General features: G+C 34.0%; 1 protein-coding gene across 1 annotated transcript; it reads left to right on the top strand.

Annotated features, from left to right (window-relative positions):
• The first annotated feature begins 701 nt into the window (after nt 1-701).
• Nucleotides 702-15,877, top strand: LOC110457190. Its single transcript, XM_021508349.1, has 9 exons — nt 702-894; nt 1,940-2,256; nt 2,603-2,833; nt 3,094-3,246; nt 3,866-3,968; nt 4,267-4,347; nt 5,191-5,318; nt 14,475-14,603; nt 15,082-15,877. Exons 1-9 carry the CDS (start codon nt 747-749, stop codon nt 15,457-15,459), a joined length of 1,668 nt encoding a protein of 555 aa, XP_021364024.1. The 5' UTR covers nt 702-746; the 3' UTR covers nt 15,460-15,877.
• The last annotated feature ends 1,039 nt before the right edge of the window (nt 15,878-16,916 follow it).

Raw genomic sequence — 16,916 nt, 5'->3', positions numbered from 1 at the left:
GACCCCCGGCGTAAGAACCGCCGGAGCGTGCTCTTCAAGTCAGAGGATTTCGAGGTAAACTTCCTCTCATACTTGCGTCGTCTGAAAATTCTGTCTTCTAATACTAAAAAAGGGGGACGGGGCCAATGATACTGACCTACAAATTCAAGTTTCAAATTCAAGAATACAGATGAATTAAATGTAGTCATATGAGAGAAAATACTGGTGGTAAACAATGGTGATTTACAACAATTGACAATATAGTTATGTTCTCCGGTGACACATTTTTAACGTTAGTCGCATAATCATTTTGTTTAATGTTGATTAGTATTAAACATATTCAGTATCAATAAAAGCTTGAACGTTTGTCTGGTGTTGTTGTCAAATCAGGTAATAAGTTTATAACTGGTAACATCGGTGATCGAATTTTTTATTTGTTTATTTATATTTTCCTTTTGTCACAAAAATAAAATTTATATGAAATTCATCAGGCTGCCAGGACAATGGAGGATAATTTCAAATTCCTCTACGTCACGTCCTGGAATCACGTGGTCGGCGTGAGTCCAAGCTTTAGGCTTGAAGGGGCAATTGGAGAATACGAAGATCTATGTTTCGACTTGATGGAAAATTCTATCGAACGACCCCTCAGTACAAAGTTGTTAGCCAAGAGGAAATTTTCAGCCCACGAACTTTTCCCAGACAATGGTGATCTACATTTTGATGTACTTGAAAGGGGTCTCCGTGCCAAAAAACCCAAGCCCTCCTTGATGCCCTTTACTTTTACCAACCCTGCCAGTCCAGCCGACATTTGCCACCCATTGAAACTTGATGGCGACCTGGAATTTGAACTACTGGAACAACTTGCTTACCAACAGCAAGAACCAATGAAAGAACAGGAAAAAAAGAAAGATGCTAGTAAGTTCTATTTCTTATTGACCAAAATTTGATTATGTTACTTGTGTTTTTACATGTCAAGAAGTAGAACAGCGCCATATCGAAGCAAAAATAAGTTGCCCGCTGTGACAGCATAGCAAAACTAAAGTTGGACTCTCTTCAGAACCAGATGGAGGGGGGTGGGTCCTCTGTCCCTTATTTATATAACTTAAAGAAACCATGTGCTCTTACAAAACAACATTGTATTTTTAAGACGTTAAACACCAACTACAGAAGTAATATACAATTATGTCTATCTTTAACTCATGGAGACATCAACATGTTTTATTAAGTATTTATAAATAATTTTGAACAAAATAATAAATTTCGAACATTATGTAAACAATGTAGAAAGTCTTAGATAAGTCAAAACAACACTACGTACGTGTAGTCTAAATTCATAGGCACAATCTTTTGAAGTCTGTGTATACAAGCAAGTAACATTGCATTGCATTTATAGATGTAATTTGCATTTGTTTGTAAATCACCCCAAAACAATTATGTGGGAAGGTTTAATTATTAATAAGTTGATGGAGAAACAGGCGTTGTATTCAAATCTTGCTCAATATCAATGCTATGACACACTTAACATAATATCACAGACTATTTAAAAACAATAAACATGTAACATGTAATAGATAATTCGGAATTATCAATGCGTAGGTATCACACAGGTAATATTAAATGGTGTGTGGCAATTCTTTTATATACGATTCTAAGCGACGGAGCTTGTCACCGGATACGTGATGAGTTGATATAACTATTGAGTGTACATGTATGTGTTGAAATCTACATGAGATATGCTTTACACATGATTCCTTTATATAAGTGTAGTAAATAGATACTCGACGAATCTGTAGGTACCGGTAACGCACCTTCCACTAGTAATTCATCATCCTCGTTTAATTTTTAACACTGTTTTATTAGAATAAAAATGACAATTCTTCGACGGCAAAATCATGATAAACCTGTCAGAAGTTTTACAAAGCTTCACAATCATTATGTTATTTAAAATTATAATTTTCAGAGTCCACACAAAATAACTTTCTTGTCGCTACCACACCAGTATCTAAGAAGAAGGTACTGACAGTAGTGAGGGACCACGGAACTTTGACCGGTAACTTTAGTCCTGAGAGACCAGTCACCGACCTGCTTCACCTTCTCTTCCTGTACCCGGTAGTTAGAAACTATGTTGAGAACAAGGAAATGTCAAATTATGTTGAGAACAAGGGAATGTCAAATTATGTTGAGAACAAGGAAAGATCTGTCGTTCCATACCAGATGTCAAAACCAATCTTCGACATCAACTCGACCAACACCATTTCAACCGTCACAGAAATGTCGGTAAGGACAATTGATATTGAGAGGGATTCCACTGAGGCATCATGTTTAGTAGATACTCCAGATATTTTCTGAATAATAGCATGAAATTATAAATATTCTTGGTGACGCGAACAAACTATACAAATTGCATTTGATATGAATAGGCGAGAATATACCGTTATTGTATCTGTCACATTTAACCTAGAAGATTATGTAAGTTTGGGTTTTTGCTATTTTTTCTGCATCTGCTGTTGATGTTGACTAGATTGTTATACTAGTATTTATAGATAACAAAAAATGTTATATGGATAATTGTTTACAGTTGATGTATAATTCCGTTCCATTTGAATTCAATTCATTGTTGCAGCGCCAGAGTAAATCGGAAGCAAGTAGTCCCGAACTTGAGTTTCCAGTTCGACTTCCGATCATGCCCGCACCCAAAAGTGTTCTTTTTAACACGGAAGAGGATGCCAAACATTGTAGCGCATGCGCATTTGGGAATACGGCCACTTCAGATTTCATTCGCCAGGAAGAACGTGCAGATAAGGCGATGAACAGACTCCGGGATGAAATAAGGAGTCTGAAAAAACAAATACAGGTTTTTACTCAAAAAGATTGCAGTTTTCTTATTAGACGTAATTGCAAAACTCGTCACACAAACAGAACATTGTTTGGGAACTCATGACGTGAAGAGGAACAGATGATTCTAAATGTATTTGGCACTCTATACCCAGGGATAAAATTGATTTTATGTTAACAATAAGAATGTAAATATATGTTTTGTTTATACTATTTTTCTGTGTCTCGCTTTCCTTTATGTCGAGATTATTTTATTTGAAAGATGTGGTTCTGTTTCAGCATGCAAAAACACAAAAGAAACTGATGGCGAAGCAAAAGGATATTAAATTCCGCGCGGCCATGGAGAGGAGGACAGTTCTCGAAAAAAGCGTTCTGTCACTGAAGACAGAGCTCCGGGAGGTAAAGCAGGCAGTGACGGAATCGGTAATGAAGGTACTTTGTCTTACGTCTCTCTTCTTCCAGTTTATATACATGTACTTATAGGCACGAATGACAAGGTGAACATTCCAGTGTCTATGTGATAGCAATAGCTGATACAGTCTATGTGAGATAAAAACATCTAACAATTTTTTTGTCTAACTGAAATCGTTGACATCTTTTATTATCCACGTGAGGCATGGTTATTTTGTAAACTTGGCTGCCCATCTATTGATTTTACTGGTAGTATATGATATAGTACTGTGGGTTACACGAGAGTTGATGATATGGTTATGAGAGAATTGATTTAGTACCGTTTATTGCATGCTGGTTAACGTACCGTTTAGATACAACCATACATGTGACTTAATGACATAGTACCATCTAGATAAATGATAATTAGTGTTGAAGTGCCGTTTAGCTATATGCGGGCTAATGATGCATGCTCACTTTGCAAGAGACTTAATTTTAAACTAATTGGCGCAAGGATTCAATCAACGAGACAAAACTTCAATAATAACACAACAGTCACGTATATATAATTATTTGTTCGTTGAAGTTTCATCATTGCTCTACATCGAATTTACGTGTTCAGGAAAGAAAAATTGAAAAAGCTGGATTGTCTTTATATCAGGTTCAATGGACACTGAAACCAGGGTCACTGTCTGACAAATACCTGATGGATGCTTTCCAACTTCTACAGCAGAGAGGCTACAAACTTCTGGTCGACAATGAGGGTATCTATATATATATATGTTTTTTGTAACCCTATCTGGTCGTACGTAACTTGTTTAAGTTATCACGACTGATATCACATGTGGTAAACACTTACTATTATTATTTCACCTCGGACGTACGGAGGTTGGGGAACAATTATTAGAGTTAGCAATGACATATTTAGGCTGATTACTTATTTGAAAGTGTTAAATTCCATTGGAAGTACTATATTTGAACATAACATTTATTTATCGAACTGTTAGAATAATTAATACAACACTACAATGAACCGTGTCACTAATATTCACCCCGATACAGGAGGCAAGCACGCTCTCGTAGATTTGTCCCAGGGTACCAGCCAAGAGGATGGATGGATCACAAGGAGTCCCAAGAGAATTTGTAAGCACATTCGGAACATAAATATCATAAACGCTGGATTTCGTTACAAGCAATTGTAAAGTAAAGAAAAAACTGATATGGCTATAAATGTTAATTATGTGGGTGACTAGAAAGGAGACTTTCGTGTAAATGTACTGGTGCTACATGCGGTAGAGGAATAATAATCAGAACATGTTATTTAGTCTCCAGTATTTGTAGGCTTTATAGTGTATTTCATTGTTTTGTATCTCATTAGTTTCTATTGTTGTGACTATAGACTATAAAAAATGTATAATATGTGCCTTTTCTGCCTGACATCGTGACAGAAGTAAGTTTAGGTTACTCAGTATAGTTTAACACATTAATTTTATCAGCCAGGATCAATATCTTGATCTCTCAAGTTTGGATGTCACAAAAGGTCTTGTGATCATCGGTTAGATACAGTTTAAGCATAGCTTGATCGATGAAGGTATATTCACAGTATATGTATTTCTATACCATTTCTGACACCCAACCATGATTGGTTAAAATGTGTAAAAGAACCTTGTCACTAACGGACAAAAAGGGGTTTCTAAAGAAGCAGATTGATGAAGATAGGCAACAGTTATGGTCGCCATTATCATGTCAATATGCTACATGTATTTCATCTGTGATATGAAGGTCGATGTTTTGAATATGCTCATTAGTATGCCTTGGTTATAAAAAGAAAAGTACTAGTGAATTATTATCTTAATGATAATTGACATAACTAGGATTTGACCTAGATTTGATGGCGGATGTCATCATTAATAAAATAATAACTGTAACAGCAACACTAACCTCCCAACTAAATACTTCACACGGTTGTATGTTTCTTATATTCAGCGCGCATGCGTACAGTCATAGGAAACCAATCGGCAACCATACAGAACCTTGTCGCTGCTGTGATTGCTCAGCGTCAAAGCATCTCTCGTCACGTGACTACTATGCAAGATCTGAGACAACAAGTGGCGGTAAGTCAACTTGATTGTTGTATAGTTACTACATATATTCTCAAGGAGTTTGGATTCCTCGACAAAGATGAGCTATAATAGTGTGTAATTTGAGATAAAAATTATCGATATGTAAACACACAAATGCACAAATGCAAAAGGCTGGCAAGATATGAACTTTAAAAGGTAGATCAACTGGTGCATTATATAACAGTTGTGCATGCTTTTCGTACTTTTAGACAAAGAACACACAAATAGGAAAAAAACTAATAAGTCCAAACACACTTACCGGCCAGTATGTACTGCAACTGGTTTGGTAACATCTTTATAACATTGCACTATTTTGCGATCCGTAAATATTTGCCTTCAGTTAATTCGACTGCTATATCTATCAAAGATCTATCGGTAAATCTTACCATCAGCTTCCGTCTACGCATTCCTCGGAAATAACAACCAGAAACACCTCCCTCGCTAACGATTGTGCCATTCACGAAACAAAAAAGAACATTTGGTGCATACGAGTTATCGTATGTATTCCATCTGATTCCGAAACCAGCTGGTCCCGCTGGGAGAAAGCTATGTTAGCTTAGCTTGTGTCATTTGCGACATATTTTTTTCCAGAACTTATTACTTTATTTAAAATATTAAGGTTGTCTATCCTCAAATGATAACGTTTATCCCAAATCAGGTAATACAAGCTACGAACGCAGCAATGTCCTGTCACATATTACAAATGATAATTCACTCGCTATTAAACTAACAGGATTCCATCTGTTGGGCAAGGTGAGGCATGTGCAAAGTTTAGTGGTCTTATTGACGAGGACAAGTAGGTGTATATGTTCTTAATTTTGAAATTGAAAACAATCAAATCGTATCGTGTCTACTGTAAATTATCACTTGAAAGAGAGCCTTAATTGCTAATTGTAGAAATGTTAAAATATATGCAGTTAGATTTTCGTTATAGTTCTGAGTTGCTGACTGTAAAGCTTACCCTGTTTTTATAATCTGAGCTCATGACACTGGTTTATTGGGGTTTTGTTATTGCTGATGTTGTGTATGCTATCATAAGCAGTATACTAGTAGCTAATTAAGTATTGGACTTTTCTAATTACTTATTGCTTTGTTAATGGAACAGTAAGTACGCGATTTTGAATCTATAGAGACTTTCTCATCTATAAATACTTTTAACAGTAAAGGGCTACATTGGCGATGATAAGGTCGCCTCCCACAATTTTTCCAGCTGCCGTTCCGACAGGATGCTGAATGATGAAGCGTATCATTGTTTGTACGTGCAATAAAAACCTCTGTTTTAGGAACGCCTAGTTTACATAGAATGTCAAACAATCGGTCACACCAGTAAAGATATTCACAAAGAGGCACAAAGTCTCCTGTTTGCGTATCATAAGCGTAAACAAGGTATTCCAAGGCTCGTGAGTGGATTATCTTAAATAGAAACAAGGATATATACCAAGTCTCTGTAGTAGGTGTTAAAATGTAAACAAAGATACACAACGTATCCTGTGGCAGTGGTATAAACGTTAGCAAAACGGATGTATAATTACATTTCTGTTGCAAATCCTTATAAACATTAGCAGAAGTATATGCATTCATAGGGGCTATGAATGCAATAGGACCATTGTCGTTTTGACGTTTATCCTACCGCCTCGCATATCATGAGACCAATTTAAGAAGCAAATATTTGGATGACGCCAGCCTGTTCCAGGAATGGCATTTGATTTATACTATATACAACATTGATTCACAGGAACTTCATGCAATATGTTTGCTATCGATTTGCATACCAACGGGCGTAAATATTTATTTATGTGTCCTCAAAGGTTGATGTACGTACATCTTAAAATGTATTTGATACCACTATATATCTTATTTATTCAGATTTCGTATGTACATGTCGCGCAGTAGTTGTACTTCTTTCTAGCCTCAAACACGTAATGTACTTTATCATACAATAGGGTATCATATTCTGATTAATAATATGCGTTATGATTGGTCATCAGAATTAAACGTTAATATTCATCATGTTTGGTCAGCATCACGAGAATCATACTTATATTTTGCGATTGATCATCATCAACAAACGTTATATATACATTTTGGTTGGTAAGCAAAGATGTAATAAACGCTATTCAAGGTAAACATCACCAAAGACAATACACAAATTCCGTAATTTGTAAAGATATCACAAAAGGTTAGCAGCTCATATTTTTAAGTTTGGCGCTGTGCTAGAGAGGCGGTTATCTCAGTTACTTATACCAACACACATCTGGTCGGGATATATGTAGATCTAATGTTTCAGGACTTTCGTTACGCCATTCTTAAATTCCATATTTTTTGTTGTTGTTGTCGAACGATTCAATATGCATAGCGAAAACATGACACATACGATATAGCCTTTTTAAATATCCCTAGACCATACGTCTTAGACTGCACCAGTGTAGGTAGCACCTGACTTACTTACCATTCTGGCCGGTGCCAAGTTAATGTTCAGACCAATTAATGTAGGAAGTGCAAAGTTTATTATTTTGATGTAACTTTCTAACTTTCTACATTCTGCTTATATCGACGTGTAACACGAGAGCCACAATTGTAACATATACATTTCCAAATTTAAATACCATTGTATACTATTTTTCTTTTCTTCTTCTTAAAAAACAATAAATATTTGCCGGAACAAAGTGTGTTTCTTCTAGCCAACTTCTATATTGACACAAATTGAATTTATATAGCTATCTTATGTAATAAAGTGGTTATTATTATAATTGATATGTACAGTATGCAATCAATATTTTGTATATAAAGCGCGGCACTATTATAACAAAATGATCAACATAATATATATGAGCGTACCTTTAATATCGGGAGGGCTATTAAATAAATACTGTCATTATTGTCAGGAATCACATTTATGGTGTATATAATTTATCTTAGATCTTTCTTTTACAATCCTTCGAAGTATCCCCCTTAAGCAGAAACACACTTTCACAATCGTGAACGGTAGTCTCCCGTTGGAATATTGGCAATACTCTTGAATATTGCACTACCCAGAGCACTCCTCGAGGCATATCGTTTCACAGAGAGCATGGTCTCCGTAGTGAAGGAAACTGGTGAAAAGAGTTGTACAATATTGTTTTGTTGGGATGAAGCATTGTCGTGAATAAATTGGATGACATTAAAACTTTAACTAAGACGTTTTTTCATGTAGAATCTTTTGACATTTTTCAGAAAAAGAGTCAAACAAAAGTTTCTTGGCGCTTTTAATGCGTCTCGCAACAACTGACCGGTCTTAATTTCTCGACAACTATTTTTGGGGAGGTTAAAGTAATAGACCTAGGTCTTATTCTCTGTTAGTAACTCAGATAGCTTTCTTGAGTTGCAATTATCGTTTTTTTCTATAGATTTTACAGTTCAAACGTTTGGCCTTTTGTTCAGATGTGAGGAAAAGGGGAGTCCATCGTACACAAATATTCTTTAGTTTTAAGCGCTTGGTCAGAATGTAATGCATACTGGCTTCTGAAAAGCCAACCATATGAGTTTATCAGAAACAGTAAAACGAACATTAACCTTAATTATTGCTTTCACAGCATTGATGTTCTTCTTTAATGCTTCAACAACTGGCCAGCCCAGCCGTTAGGCCTGTTTGATGTCCACTTTACCTACAAAACAATTGTCAATGTGACGACAGACATGCCTTTTGTGCTGATGAAGTCTACATGTGTCTGTTTAGGCGGTATATGTAAAGCACATGTTGCTTAAATATAGGATCGTATTTCAAATTTTGTCTCAACCTTCATTTTAGCATTGAACGTAGCCACTAGTCACGAGTTTATACCATTCAACAATAAATAACTTGCTAAATTCTTGTCAAATGCTGTCGGAATTGTGCACGTGCATTGTTCTTGAAATGCTGTTGTTGTTTGCCAAGGAGCTAAACTATTGTATTGTCCGTTTGTACGGGAGTAGTGCAGTGACATCATTTATTGAATGACCCTCATACAGTGTAGAGTGTTATTTATGAAGACAAACGAAGACGTGTGGTATTACATGCATGTATATGCCTAAAATTGTGTAATCATGATATATTTCATGTGAGTTTAGGATGCATATAATGGACGCTAATGTACTTACATGTCGACCTCATTATGTAAGAGAAGTCATTATGTAATTAATATTATTAATATATCTCTGTGATGTACTTAACGACAAGTTTACTTTTCCTCATTAGCGTTTGTTAATTGCTACATGAACCAACACCTAGTAGATTCATTACAAGAGGGGATGGCGACGTTGACAGACGCAAACGTTTCTCGATTCTATCAGAGTTTATTACTTGTACAAATATCATATTTATGTCCAGTTATTAATAACAGGTTTCTTTTTATACTGAAACAGATGCTTTACGTATATTGACATTGTTCGTTAGTGCAGTTTATTTGATCATTTAATTATAAATCATATTGGAAATGGGAGAACAATGAAAATGTCAGACTAAAGTACATTGAACGTTATCTATTACTTTAGTGCTAATGATTGTCGGACAATAATGTACATTATTCATAATAATAAATTCTGAGTTTGTTTTTAACACATATAGTAATTGAAAACATATTTTTGCGAGTTTTCGAAAACGTCTGTTTTCTTTGTCGAGCAAAGAGCGCAAATGGCCGGTGTCTCGACTCTAAACCACTGAAAACAACTCACGTAGCCACACTGTGCCGAGTCAGTAAATTCAGCTGTTAGAAATTAAGGAGACATTTCGGCAAATAACACTAATCATAAATAATCCCTCTATAATTTCTGACAGGTGAATTTGGAGTCGACACCGGTCATTTGCACTCTTTGCTTTACAAAGGAAACAGCCGTCTTCAAACGGTCGCTTAAATAAGTTTTCAATTACTGATTGGGTTCAAAACAACTAGGAATTTATTATTAAATATGTATATTATTATACGTCAATCATTAGCACTGTAGATATAACTTCTCATTTTTCCGAGGTATTAAATGTTCATTCGAAGCGCATTTAAATCTCGAGAAACTCCACTTACACAAAACTTACATCCACAATGAATCCCATGTCCCCAATACAGCCTATAGTTTAATAACGTACCAAACAAAGGGACATTGTCTTCTTTATGTGTATTTTATGTTATTTACATTCATGAAATATGCATAAACATGCTAATAACATTTTAAAAGTAACATGACTAATTAGCAACCTCGTTTCATGTTAAGGAAACAAAAGTCTGAGTAAGCTCGTTTTGTAATTTTCTAGCTATTGTAACATGCATTCTGATTTTCATAATTCTTAAAAATTTGACATATAAGATAGCAATGTGGGCCATCCTTTATATTTGATTATTTTAAAGACATTATTGGAACATAAGCCATTTCTATCTGTATTGTTTTATACAAACACTTGTACTTTAAAGATTCAATTTACTGTTGTGTTCAATTGTATTAGATATAAATTAAGGATCTTCAGTCGAAATTTCGTTTAAGTCTGCAACATTCAAGTTGCAATTTCGGACGATATTTTATATAGAAGATGACCTCAATTCAAAAAAGAATGTTAATTTCAAGCAAAAACTCGATGGAATCTCAAGTATGACAGTTAAACATCAACATAGTTGATGTGCCTTGCCTGTGTTTTTGCAGTCGTTGAATTCGCATCAATCGTTCTTCCATCCCTTGTAGGCTAACCATTATATATAATATATTTTGATCGCTTCTTGGATTTTTTTTTATTTGATAAGAATACGCATGGTTTAAAAAGTCTTTAAGTGATGGACTTTTCACTCACATGGTGGACCCAAACATTGTGTACTTGTGAATTAGTTTGTGCGAATGTAATTGCTTTGATACGATTGAGATTGAACGTAAGCAATTGTCCCTGCCAACATTGTCTCGTATACTACACTTTAGAAGATAGGTACATTTTACAATACATTTTATGTAACTCCGTTTACGTAATTATTGACAGAGCTTCAAAGTAGATATACTTGGTCACTTTGATAGATGGTGAATGATATGCAAGCTCTTAACTCAGTTCAGAAACGCTTATTTTTTAAGTATTCATAGTTTTTCTCTGTTGTTGGTGTATATTTATTGGGCGTAGGAATTTCTTATTGACTTTCTTTCAATTTAGATGCATATTGTTGTGGCTTAGCAATGTCAATTTCATTTTTGGAGCACAGATCTTTATATAGCATTTATCTAGTTTACGTTCTTGATTTCGCAGTAGCAAAGAATTTGTCAGACTGAGGTAGGTTAGTGGGCAAACTCGAGTCACATCACTGCTATTAGCCCTGTTTATATTTGTATCTGACGATAAAGATTTTTAACATCAACATGATTCTTTTCATCAAACACGCATTCTGCTGTAAGTTATCAAATCAGTGTTTCACAAATATATACCTTAGTTATACAGAGTACAGAGGAGTTTAACCAATTGTAAAAGTGAACACTAATTTTCTACTTAGATTTAAAGATTATGACAATCTCTGTTTTATGTTTAAATATTTGATTATTCACAAAATAATGTTGGAATTTTTTTAGAAATAAACAGATGTTGATGGCTACGTTTGGATCCAAAGTTTCCACCAATAATTGGTTTAATGTCTTCTTTATCTGTAACGAATTAGCACACATACCACAAGATCAACGGGGTTTTAAAAAGGAGAATATTTAACCCAGTGCAGACATTACTTGGAACACCAGCCAGAAAATGCCTGTGGTGCGTGGTATCTATTCTAATGGGGAAACACAAAAAGCAAAAATTGATCAAATCTCATTATTCGGATTAGGTGCTGTTGCTACAATAACATGTATAACGTAAACCAGCTGAAGGCCGGGTAGGGAGATGCAGCGAATGTAAACATTGCCTGTTCCATTTTTCGTGAGCCAGCTTCAGCAACAATAACATGACCAAGAATGATAGGGCTATATAGAGAAATATCTAATGGGAATATTTTACATTTCATCGGCATATTTACTTTCGTTTAGTTTTAAGACATATTGCTAATGTTGTCTATCTTCATTGCATTGCTTTGAACAATATAAAGTAAATATTCCCCGACGTGTTGCAAATGTACTAACTAGTAAAAATAGTTATAACAACGGACATGTGATACGGTTTGAATCCATACAAGAGTAAACAGCTGTTACGGTTTAATTTTCTTTTTGGTTCAGGTTGTTTATATATACTTTACAGTATATAATATTTGTTTATATATACTTTTCAGTATATAATATATAATATTTGTTTGTATATTCTTTACAGTATATAATATTTGTTTATATACTTTTCAGTATATAATATTTGTTTGTATATACTTTACAGTATATAATATTTTTTAGTATAAAATATTTGTTTGTATATATTTGTTTATATACTTTTCAGTATATAATATTTGTTTGTATATACTTAACAGTATATAATATTTGTTTATATATACTTTACAGTATATAATATTTGTTTGCATATACTTTTCAGTATATAATATTTGTTTGTATATACTTTTCAGTATATAATATTTGTTTGTATATACTTTACAGTATATAATATTTGTTTATATATACTTTTCAGTATATAATATTTGTTTGTATATACTTTACAGTATATAATATTTGTTTATATATACTTTACAGTATATAATATTTGTTTGTATATACTTTACAGTATATACTATTTGTGTGTATATACTTTACAGTATATAATATTTGTTTATATATACTTTTCAGTATAAAATATTTGTTTGTATATACTTTACAGTATACAATATTTGTTTATATATACTTTACAGTATATAACATTTGTTTATATATACTTTTCAGTATAAAATATTTGTTTGTATATACTTTAAAGTATATACAAACAAATATTATATACTTTAAAGTATATAATATTTGTTTGTATATACTTTACAGTATATAATATTTGTTTATATGTACCTTACAGTATATAAGATATGTTTATATATACTTTACAGTATATAATATTTGTTTATATCTACTTTACAGTATATAATATTTGTTATATATACTTTACAGTATATAATATTTGTTTGTATATACTTTACAGTATATAATATTTGTTTATATATACTTTACAGTATATAATATTTGTTTATAAATGCTTTACAGTATATAATATTTGTTTATATGTACTTTACAGTATATAATATTTGTTTGTATCTCGCACTTTTGCAATTGCAACGTTTGGCAAATTTTTACTTAGCACAAATTGCTGTAGTGATATTGTCTTCACACAAACAAAGGCCGTATGACGATGTATACAAAAACATGTTCAGGTCATGATCATTTAACAATATGTTAACTTAAAAGGTTCCATCATATCACGACATGTTCACATGAAAGCTAACACAATATCACGACGTGTTTACACGAAACGAAGGCCATATGACATGTTTACTAAAAAGTAATATGCCGTCGTGTTCACTCAACATATAATGATGTATTCACACAATCGTTTATTTGTTTATTTATTCAATACACTTAACAGCCAATCAACACCACAAGGGCAATTAGGATAACACGTTTCCCCTAATTGTTCATGAACACAAAAAGTTGACATAGGGTCACAACATCTAATTGTGCCAAGTAGAGCATATACATGTACGAGTAAAAGGTCGAAAAGGTCAACGGTGAAAACGACCGTACAGGATAAATATTGGTCTTGGAATAACAAATCAATTCCGTGCTTTCATTGTGCTTTAAACAGCCAGGCACCGAAGAAAATGTTCAGTTCTTTGTCTGAGAGATCATGCATTGGGTCCCAAAGGCTATTTCTTTCCCTTAGGCTTTTCCCCTCGCCTGATCCAATCTCATTGAAATGTCGTGTACTTGCTTTTTTAACTGATTAGTGCATCATTTAGAATAATTTTATCGTGGAGAACAATATTTTGAAATCAACACACCTTACAAATGAAAATATAACAATTAACTAACACCAAGCGTGGACTTTGACATAGAAGAATCGAAATATTGTTATGGATAACAAAATCAGTAAATATCAGAGCTGTAACTGCTACCTAATACACTATAGTGTAAACCCTTGTGCAAAGTTAACATCAGGTACAGGATATTTTCTAACTTAAAGTATTAGTATACCGATTTAAAATCGTTTATATTTTTTTTCAGACTTTCGAAAACGCCAACAAAGATAAAGACAGAAGGATAGTAGAAATCACCAGGCGTGTTCGCGTCCTTCTAAGCGCCCGCAGCAAGGATCTCACCAACGAGTGGCGCCTCTTCGCCAGGAAAATACAGGTAGGGTTATTTTTAGATCTGTAATGATAACATAGTATTGAATTGTTTTGTTCAGGTTTTTGTATGTCGGCATTGAAATATAAACAAAAACATGAATAAATCTGAAAAGGATATTACAATATTTTGGTCTTCGTGGTTTAATCAAGGGTAAAATAGAATTTAGTTTACTGTTCTTCTACACCATTCATTAGATACTAAAACAATGCATTGTTCGACGTAGGGGTTCTGCACATTATTAGAAAATATTTCAGGTTTTTTCTCTAGATTTCAATATACAATTTGTATTTTGCATATACATTGTATACATTGTGCGCTTTATGCTATATCAAATACAAACATACGTTAGGGTACCAAAAGACATACTCTCCGATACAAGAGACCGTCAAAATCGTTAGGGGTTACAAGAAAGCATACAGAGGAGCAAGACCATATCATAAGGAGCTTCACATTTTGACCATACTATTTTGTATTTTTCCAGGAACCTGCCGAGTCTGTTGTAGTCAAATCAAAAGTAGCATCCAAAAAGGTTGAACATAAGAAAGGAAGGGCTTCCTCTGGTGTTTCCAAACAGGTAGCTAAATTTGCACCCTACACCTTCAAGAAACCCGAGGACACGTCTACTCCCGTGCAGACTGACGCCTCATCTGTAGAATACGATCAGTCTGCCTTGTCCCAAACCGCCTATGTCAATGAGAAAGCTACAAAGACCAAGGTTATTAGAAGAAAGAGGCCACACATTTCTGTAAAATTATGCAACACGTGCGGACAATCTTTCGGACCAGAAGTCTCGGCTCATGTGATCGAAGAACATCTCCTTTTCCATGAGCGATTTGGTCAGAAGAAGATTTTCATGTAAAATCAACCAGCTCATACTAAGAACTACCATACCATCATTATCACCAGCATCTTCAAATAGATATAGGTTCTGTCATTTATATTTTTACATGGAGATACCATCAGCTTCAACACGATTTCAAGAACCTTTAGTAACTGATATATAATATGACTTTACAGTTTTCTGTAAAATTCGATATATTTGCCATCAATGTCAAGAACTACATGTTTTAAAAATTGCTCCATGTTTCAGAAAAAATTCCGGCTATTAACCATCTAGCTAAGGGATAACCGTAGAAGATCTATTAAGATAGCATCACCTTCATTTCCGCAAAAAAGAATTAACCAATTTTGCACAATGAGATCAACTATGGTTAAATGCATGTGTATAAAACAAATAAAAACACACATCAAATTCAAAGTTTTCAGTTTTTCTGTCATTGGAAATCTCAAAAAGCTATTTGTTGTACAAACACAATGTAGTCTCAACTAATGTCTCGGATACAAATTCTCCAGTTGGAAACTTTTCAAGAGAAAAAGCTCTCCTGTTATTTTTCTTGACATCTAGAAATACGCAAAGAGAATCATTGCTTTGCAAAATATACATTTTATGAAAAAACACTGATTTCCTTACCAACTTTATTAATACCATTAATGATAGTACCTAACCACAAATCAGTTTTCAACATGGCAGATGCAAAACATTTTAGCAGGAAATATCAAAATTTAAAAGAAATAAAGTATAGCAGTAAAAAGTGTTTGGTTCTATTACAGATTGAGCAAGGTTTATGATTCTAACGACCAATAGCTTCCAAACCCACAGCTCCAACAATTGACCTGAGCGTTAAGCGCAAATCTAGAAGGCGACTGGAACATTCCAGGATTAAAACCTTAAAAGGGAGTCATAAAATATGGACACAACTTGTAAGATTAACAATGAAGGTTCATTTTATTCTCGATGATGTGAGGTCATGTTATTACTTGGATTCGTCTTGAATAACATGCCGGGTGTAGCCGATGGGGCTGGTAACACACGCCTTTCCAGAGCAACTGTTTCCATTCCTATTTTGCTTTTCTGTTGGGTATCCGTGTGGATGTTTCCTTTGTTCGCCCTAGATTTATTGATTTTAGGTTCGGATTCTGGTTTTGTTGACATTTTGGTATTCTCCTGTTTCTTTGTAGTCTTGGAACACTTTGCTAACAAGCTGATAAGATTAAAGAACCAAACGTGAAAGTTTCATATATAATTCGACATTTCAAAAATATATGGTTCCTGTTCTTTGATTATAAAATGAAATTTCCATGCTACCCACTTTGTTATCTATTTAAGGATCCCTGTCCAACTGCAAGGCTAGAGCGATAGTATATCGATCTGTAGTCCAGTGTTCGAACCCTGGTCAAGCATCGCTGATTTATTTTTTCTCATTCCAAACATCGTTGAATATTTTGCTTATTTGATATTTGATATTTCATATTTCA

The sequence above is a fragment of the Mizuhopecten yessoensis genome, unplaced genomic scaffold (assembly GCF_002113885.1).
Source record: "Mizuhopecten yessoensis strain PY_sf001 unplaced genomic scaffold, ASM211388v2 scaffold9035, whole genome shotgun sequence".
Taxonomy (NCBI): domain Eukaryota; kingdom Metazoa; phylum Mollusca; class Bivalvia; order Pectinida; family Pectinidae; genus Mizuhopecten; species Mizuhopecten yessoensis.
This window is presented reverse-complemented; position numbering and strand designations above follow the sequence as displayed.